The sequence below is a fragment of the Rhagoletis zephyria genome, unplaced genomic scaffold, assembly GCF_001687245.7.
Source record: "Rhagoletis zephyria isolate East Lansing unplaced genomic scaffold, Rhagoletis_zephyria_1.1 Rzeph_scaffold_06299, whole genome shotgun sequence".
NCBI lineage: Eukaryota > Metazoa > Arthropoda > Insecta > Diptera > Tephritidae > Rhagoletis > Rhagoletis zephyria.
Window position 1 is genome coordinate 1 of NW_016163382.1, and position 8,881 is coordinate 8,881.

The 8,881-nt window shown below is 34.3% G+C and overlaps 1 protein-coding gene across 1 annotated transcript in view; it reads left to right on the plus strand.

Annotated features, from left to right (window-relative positions):
- The first annotated feature begins 3,072 nt into the window (after positions 1 to 3,072).
- The window catches only part of LOC108373043 (peripheral plasma membrane protein CASK-like), a 24,475-nt gene continuing 18,666 nt past the window's right edge, over positions 3,073 to 8,881 (plus strand). Inside the window, 2 exon segments of the mRNA XM_017628886.1 lie at positions 3,073 to 3,131; positions 3,207 to 3,319. Coding sequence (XP_017484375.1) covers positions 3,073 to 3,131; positions 3,207 to 3,319 — 172 coding nt within the window.

The window sequence follows — 8,881 nt, forward strand, 5'->3', positions numbered from 1 at the left end:
GCGCCTGTTTATTGGGCCCGCTCTTCCACCTATCGGTAGGTGCGGGTTTGTTGCCTTTACTGCTGCGCTACGTCCCTCTTTATCGCCCTCCATTCTGACGTTGGCCATGGCTCTGGCTTCAACTGCCCTGCTCGAGGTACCATTTGACCCCAGAGCCGCGTAAACCCTCGCGGTGTCGGTCGTCCACAGACCCTGGCGGACCTGTCAGAGGCATCGGCGGAAGTTTGGCCCTGCCGTGCTTCTTCCTCCTCTGCTTCTACCATCCAGCCTCGTCAGACGCTGTCAAGGCGTTACTGCTGGGCGACCTGTGTCTACCTTTCCCCTTCTGGTGACCGCTGTCAAAGCGGCGCAGACTCTTTGAGCGCTCCCGGCTCTGAGCTGTGACGACTCTTTCTGTTTGACTACGATGCATGTAGAGGCATGACAAGATTGCGTGCGCATTCATATTCCATTTCCAAAAAACATGTTTTCCGCATTTTATCAAAGTTTTGGCTTCACCTATTTGGTGTCTGTTGGGGTGTTTGCCTTTTTTCTATCTCTACTTGCTTTCAAGCGGCCAAACTCACTTCCAATGAGTTACAATCAGCAAATAAATATCGCTTATCAAACTTCAAGCATATCAACGTCAAAACATTCAAAAGTATCGGCGAATATGCACATACCTACGTGCATACATAGGCATTAGATAGTGTTAAGGGGAAAATGTGAATGATGAATTACGCTATGGTACGCGGGATGCTGCAGTTGTAGCTAACTATTGTGGTGATACATACATATTGTACGTTTGCGAAGTAGATGTATATCGTTGGGAAGCCATTTCCGATTGAAAATTCATTTCTTTCACAAAACAGTTCCTTCCGTCGTAGCCGTCCGGTGGCTATGAAGCTACACGTGCAAAGCGATAAATAGAGCATTGATGCCGGTTTGGAAATGCATACTGCATTACTTTATTTCCTATGGTGGTTGTTGTTGTTATATTTTTTGCTATATATACATACATATACTATGTATAAACATTAGGGTGGTCCAAAATAGTTAGTGTCGGAATTTTAATGCTCTCACCCTCTAGGATTTTCCTATATCGAAAAAATATATGCCTATTATTTTATTTTGAAATCAAAAAATATTTAGAGGTCGCTCGAAGCGCTCAAATCTTTCCATGTATTTTATATGGGGGAAAGCCAACTTTTCATAGAAACGATATGGAATTCTTGAAAATCAATATTTTTCCAATAACATTATCCAATTGTTTATTTGAAAATTTTTTAATACTAAAGAGTTTTTATTTATCCCCCACTGCATTTTCTTACTTACTTAGTTACTTTGAAAAAATGGTTAGATAAATAATTGGGTATTATTATTGGGAATGTCTTGAAGAGAAACAGATTTTTGCGATTGAAAAATATTGATTTTCAAGAATTTTATACCATTTCTACGAAAAGTGATTTTTCCCCATATAAAATGCATGGGCAACTTTAAGCGCTTTCAGCGGCCTCTAAACATTTTTTGATTTCAAAATAAAAAATAAGGGTATATTTTTTCGGTACAGAACAATCCTAGGGGATGAGAGCATACAAATTCCGACTTTACTCCCCCCATGCATTTTTGGACCACCCTAATACACACACACACGTGTTCGTACATCTATCGCCAAAGTTTTTGGGTTTGTTGGCAGATGTTTGTTGCCACTTTTACCAAATGTTTTCCATTGTTTGCTATTTGGCGCAAGCCAATTGGATGCCGGGTGCAGGGGTGCTAAAAAGAACTGAAAGAAGATAAAACCTCACACAGCCTTTCAATTTGAAAAAGCGTGAATGCCTGTAAAAGTTGTGATTGACATATACTACGTTTATACGCATGCATAAGTCGCTTTAATTCATTTCGCCGCGATTCAAAACATATGTATAAACTGAATTTCAATTCGCTTTGAAAGAGCGACAGTGTTTTGGCTCACACTCCATTTAAATCGGTAGTTTATTTCTCCAGACAGTTAGAAAGAGTGTATAAACACCGCTCTCACTCAAAGCGAATTGGAGATCAGCTGTTCCGCTCAAATTCCAAATAATCGCATCAGTATTTAAAAGCTGATTAATAATAATCGTTAATTTTCTTTACCACGATTTTATAATGCCGAATAAAACTAGATTTTTATCACTTTCCATTATGTTAACTTATAAAATGTCTAATGAAAACAGCTAATTTTGTTTGCTTTTGAAGACGGTTACTTTGATGCCGATATAAAGCCGTAAGTATAAACACTAGAGCGAAATGTGTACGGTGTCAATGCGCTTTCAATTAAGTCGATTATTCTGTGCGTATAAACGTAGTAACATTCATATCCAAACGGAAGTTGGAATGACGTTGTTGCGCTGTTGCTGCTTGTATATGTATGTATGTATGTATGTGTGTATTTCTTCCACTCGAGTAGATAGGATACCCTTTGCGTGTGCTTGGCAAGAAATCGTGCAATAAACAGACACACGTATGCCTATTGTTGTCTTATCGTTTGGTTGAATGTTTTGAAGTACATTGAACCGTCACAGTGCCCTACAGCTGTGCTCCACACCATGATAAAGCGTTAAATAAAAGATCTACCACACCTTTTGTACCTCAATTAAGCTGTACTTTGTTGATATTGTCCTTTGCATATTTCATTATGTGATTAAAATAAAACATAATTTCAGATTTCTCCTAGATGTGCTGCATGAATTTTTAACTGGCATCAGCAACGGCGAAAATCCAAAAAGTAGCAGCACAAACTTTCTGAAGTACTTACACCAATGCAAACATAGTAGCTTAGAAAAGTGTCGGATAGAACTGAAGTGGGTGTAGTAGGGAAAGCGTTCAATTGGGCAATTTAAGTACATCGGTAGATACTTAGCCAGTCGAACATTGGAAAGTTTGCGGAACAGCCTGGTGAGTGCAGCAAGTGTTGCTCATCAATATTCTGACAAGGCACATAAACATATACTAAAATTCGGCATAAGAGGAAGTGTCCAGCTGTGCGACACAAGTACATAAAAGAAAGTATATAAAACATCAGTAACGACAACAATTCATCAATTACTAAAAATGGCAGAGGATGAAATTTTGTTCGATGACGTTTACGAATTGTGCGAAGTTATTGGCAAGTAAGTTGATTACGCTAAATTCTATTCGCGAATAGAAAACAGCTTGTTAATATATTTTTTAATGTATTTTTGCAGAGGCCCATTCTCCATTGTACGTCGCTGCATACACAGAGAATCAAACCAACAGTTTGCCGTTAAAATTGTTGATGTAGCGAAGTTTACAGCCAGTCCTGGCCTGAGCACAGCTGGTAAGCAAATCTCAACTTTCGATAGAGAATTCTTATTGTGGCGTAAATCAATTATAATTAAGCACTATAATTATTCAAAAGCTATGAGCTTCTTAATGCTCAATTTAGTGTATCATTACGTTGCGTATGACATTCAGCTTACTCAAGGCACATTTGTCGAATACAGGCCGAGAATAAAATATTAATTTAAATACAATGGAAGTTTAAATGTGCATGTACTAGATGCTACAGCACAAGATATTTCATTCGTACTTCAAAATCTAAATATGTACACAAATATGTATATACAGTATCAGTGCAGTACATTCGTATCAGGGTTGTTGCGAATATTTGTATTCGCATATTCGCAACCGCGGAGCTTCCGCATCAATTTTAACATTCGCATTCGCAATAATCAATGCGGAGCTTTTGCGAATGCCAATGTATATTTGGCAAACAAAATGACAAAAGAAGCCAATATTTTTTACCGCATATATTAGTAAAAAAAACTGGGTCAAAAGTAAGATTTATCAGCTTTGATAAAAGTGTCTTTAAACCTATTATTTCTCAAGCTATAATAACGAGCTATTAATGGGCACTTCTACTTGATCATTTGTTTCTTTCTGTATTATGATTTTGTTTAGCAATCTAAAAAAACTACTAGACATGAAAGTAGAAGTATGCACAGTTTAAGCCACTTTTTAGTGATTTGCTTTTGATGTTATATTCGTTTCAATCATTCAAAATGAAGCTCTTTGGGAAATTTATTTCTAGCAATAATTTCAAAAAAACAGTAATTTTGTTTACTTGTCGGGCCTAAGTAGTCGGGCAATATTTGTTTCATAGGGATATACATTGGAGGCTTGGCTAAAAACTTCTGTGCTAAAACTGTCCCCAACGTCCCCCTTCTATTGCTATTTAAAGTCAAAGAGTAAAGTAAAGAGTACTTCAATAAAGGTTTCCAGCAGAAATGTTCAACGTCTAGATATAAAGAGAATCAATGCTCAAATAATTAAAAAGCTGTACATAGGTCGGACCTTTAATGAGGTAAAAATGACGCAACTATCGAACATTATTTGTCAAAGATCTGTTGAAAAAACTAGGTTTTTTTCTACTTCTTCCTAGAAATGAATAATTATTTTTTCTCATAAAACGGCTTGTTACGATAAAACTTCGTGTTTTCTTTTATTACTTAGCAGAAAGATACACCAAATTATTTTGACCGGTTTTACTGTACAAATACTCCTCGGGGCGTAGTCTTGAGCTCGAAAACATTTATTTTGTTTTGGTGATAATTGTCAAAATTAGCACGCAGCGAAAGATAGAATGGAATGTGAAAGAGTTGATGCCAAGTTCACAAATCAAATAAGAATCTATTCAGGGCGAAGTTAATATCTATTGCGTAGTGGAACTTGGAATGCAATATATGTTGAAAATTTGGGTTCGTCTGCCACAAAATATTAAAACGCATTTAGCGTATGAAATCGAACAACAAAATGGATTTGATCATGATAAAAACATAACAAGGTAAAACCATTGAGAGACAGTCTGACGTTTGCCAACAATATAATTTTAAAATCAAAACTCAAACTCACACACACATTCTCATTTTCAATCTCAAACAACAATAATTGTGAACAATTAAATTTTTTTATTTTCAATTTTATATGATTTTAAAATGTTGGCAAACATCAGAAAAAAATCATGGCCGACGAAATGAGAGAATGAATTTACCTTGTAATGTTTTTATCATGGATTTGATAGCTTATGGCACCGACAGCGGTGAGTAATTAATTGTGACTACCTGCAACTTGGAAAAATCGAGATTAGCAAATAAGAAACTACAAGCTATTCATCACAGGTGAACATTTTGAAGAAGCCGCCCGGGAACTAAGCAATTCTGACACTCCCACCATCCGGGGCCTTTAAAAAAAAAATACCAAGATTCTGACCTGGTTCGGCTGGCAGCCACGTCTTTGAAAATAGAAATTTGTTCCAAATTTTCATTTCTGGAAACTAGCAATTTATTTGCCATATCCACCTTTTTATCTCGCTATAAGCACAAATTTTTCAAACCAGTCGAAGAGAGAAAAAAGTTATAGAGTTCTAAAATAGAGCGTTCTTCAGCAAAATTCTGAAATAGGACGTTGTTTAACAATTTTCTCAGATAGAGCGTTTTCGAACTGGTTGCCGAGATAGGTCGATCTTCCACCCAGCCATCGATATAATGATCCAATTTTCAAATTCAAGTAATCAATAAAATACAATTTTTATAAAATTATTAACTTTCGTTTTTTTTTTTATTTACCTATGTACATACGTACATACATCACCTAATCTACGAGTACTTACATAAATTAATTTTGTAAAAATACTTGAAATCCGCATGTTAGCATTCGCATCCGCGGATGTCTAAAATTCCACATTCGCAACATCCCTAATTCGTGTATACGTATATGTGTGTACATTTAGATGAAGGGCCTTTTACAATGATTGTTTTGATTCATCGGTTAACATTATTCTTTTATTGCTAGTCGCAATATGTTGCTGCTAACTGTAGGATTTTCTATGTGGTCCACTAAATGGCTGGCAGGCAATAAAGTGCCATGCAGTTTTAAGCCTATTATGAAGCACATTATGCACATGGCATATTTACAATTGTAACAAATGGCCAACAGGTTTAGGAACGTTTGGAGCGAGGTTTATTTATTTTCCTTTAAACTGAAAAGGCCTGCCTCTTAAAACCTTGAATATATGGAATTAAAACAATTCAATTCATTTATTTTCCCTTGTCTACTCAAAGTGCAAGGAAAATATATGAGCAAATTTCACGAGTTGTTAAATTTTTCAACAAAAACGTGTGGTACACTTATCGTAGACAATGCATTATCTTCCATTTTGCGTAAAAACAAAATTCCATCGCGAGGTAGTATTTAAATTAAAACTTCAAAAAGATATACTAAAAAAATAAAAATAACAACTTGTGTATGTAACGTATACGCCCCGTAGCCACATATGCAGGCAGCTAGCACATTTACTCGCACGCCTTAACTTAAAAGCCATATAATTTAAAAGTAATTAGCAGGGAACGGATTTTTAGGACCTAAAAACCTACAAAAAAAAGGCAAAATAAAACAACGAAATAGGCTGGAAAAAAGTAAAATAAAATACTGCAATAGGCAGGAAAAGGCACTAGTAATAGCAGAAGTTGGCACTAAAAAGGCAAAAATCGAAAAATAACACTAGGTTATAGGAAAAATGTTCACCACACGCCACTACATATCCAATTTATATATAGGATTGCTCGCTAATTCCTAAAATCGAGTTAATTTTGTATTCTATGGATAAGTTTTCGAGATTTTTCACACAAAATCTTTGCGCATTTTCATATGACCACTTATTACTTCATTATTTATCCATCGATTTTCTTCATTATCAACTTGATTTTTTTTGTAACAGAATAGGCTTTAGCATAGCCTTGAATGTATTAAACGTGCGCAGGAGGTGAGTTGATGCAAGTGGCGCCCAATTTAAATATGGAATCTCTGAAGTCAAAGTTATCAGAATAAGCTTGTTGCAGTTCGCGTGTTTTGTTAATTTACTTATTTTACTTCTTTATAAGACTATACTATTTACTATACTCCCTACAGTATTAGGACATAATATTTAGTAAATCTGTGTTTTTTGTTTTTTACCTGGTAGTCAGGATTTTTTCCAAATGACCATAAATTATAATATATTTCCAAAAGTTTACACAAAATATGGAGATGTGGGCATCAAATGAAAGAAGAATTGGAAACAAGATTAACTATCACTTTTGTTTTCCATTATCCTTCTGGAGCATGTCAAAAATGTCCTTCAAAAATATTATCCTTCAAGATTTTTAATTTTGAATGAGTTTTGAAGAATCTTAGTTTAATTTAAATCTTACTAATATATATAAGGATGCTAAAGGATAAAAATTTCAAAGAATATTTTTCAAATTTTCTAATTAATACTGCCACATTTATTTTTAATCAACCCGAGAGGACATGTCAAACACTAAAACACTTTATTTTTTTTATTTAATATTATGAAATGCATTTTTAAATGAGAAAAAGAATTTGTTAAAAAAGTTGAATATAAAAATTTATTTAAAAAATGGTCTAAAATTGCAAATTTTCAGGAGATGCACAAATTATTCGTCTAAAAAACATAAAGTTTTGCAGCCTTGTAATACACCCCTTGAAATCCACTATGCTTTTTTCATTAATTAACTTTTTCGATGTCCTTGGGAGAAATCCTGCCGTACATATGTATCTTTTCTATGTAGTACAAAAATTTGTGTTTATCTCCTGCAAACGTGCAATTCTGATCATTTTTTAATTGGTGTGACAGGGCGTATGATGAATACAAAATTATTAAATTCAACTTTTCTACTACATTCCTTTTTCTTAAAAAAATGCCTTAAAAAATATTAAATAAACCAAATTATAGGCTTTCTTATTTTTTATATGTCCCTTCAGGCTGTTCAACTGTCGTAAATCAGTGAGATATGAAAATTATGTTTAGTTAAATTTTTTTTTATGTCATACGGAAGTCCAACCATTATATCTACCCGAGAGGACATGTCAAAGACTAAAACGATTTATTTTGATTATTTAATATTATGAAAGGTATTTTTTTAAATGAGGAAAAAAATGTGTAATACAAGTTGAATTTAATAATTTAATGTTCATCATACGCCCTGTCACACCTAATAAAAAATGTTCTACAATTGCAATCCTTCAGAACATACAACGCAAACCACAAATTATTCGACTAGAAAACATATCGTTTTGCAGTCTTGTAATACACCGTTAAAAAGCCGCTATACTTTTCGATTAATTAATTTTTTCGATGTCCTTGGGAGAAATCCTGTCATCCTATTAAAAAATTGAAGATGCAGATTTACTAGAAATGCGTTCAAATATGGGAAACATTTCGAATTTATTGCATTTCCAAAGTTTTCATGGACGATCTGGCAGCCTTAGTTCAAGTTATTAACTAAAACTTCAACTAAAAGTCGGCACAGGTTACCGTAAGCCTACGGCCACAAAACTTCATCTATATGCTATTTAGGCTAAAAAGCACAAATATAGAGGGTATGCATATCAAAATTTGCAAACAAGTTTTTTTCCATATATTCTCGGGACAGTCTAGTGTATACATACATATATGGAATCAGGGAAAGCTAAGTCGTGGACATTCTTAATCGAATATACTCTATCTTTTTAGCAGAAAAAAGGCAATTTGCATAAAATCCGATCCCTAGTAATTAGATGTTGTCGTAAAAGTATTCCTTATGCTCATACATATATGTATATTACTTTCTTCATGTACATATATAACAATTTTAGAATGAATTTCGAGTGTGCCAATCAAAATTGGAAAAATGGAATTTTGGTCAAATCATAGTCATCTTTTACTCAATGTAATTTNATTCGCAGAAATGGTATAGAATTCAAAAAACCTACAATTTTTCTATCGGAAAACTCTTTTCATCTGCAGAAGACTCCAAATTGTTTATTTAACCATTTTTTCATCGCAACTTTAATTTATAGG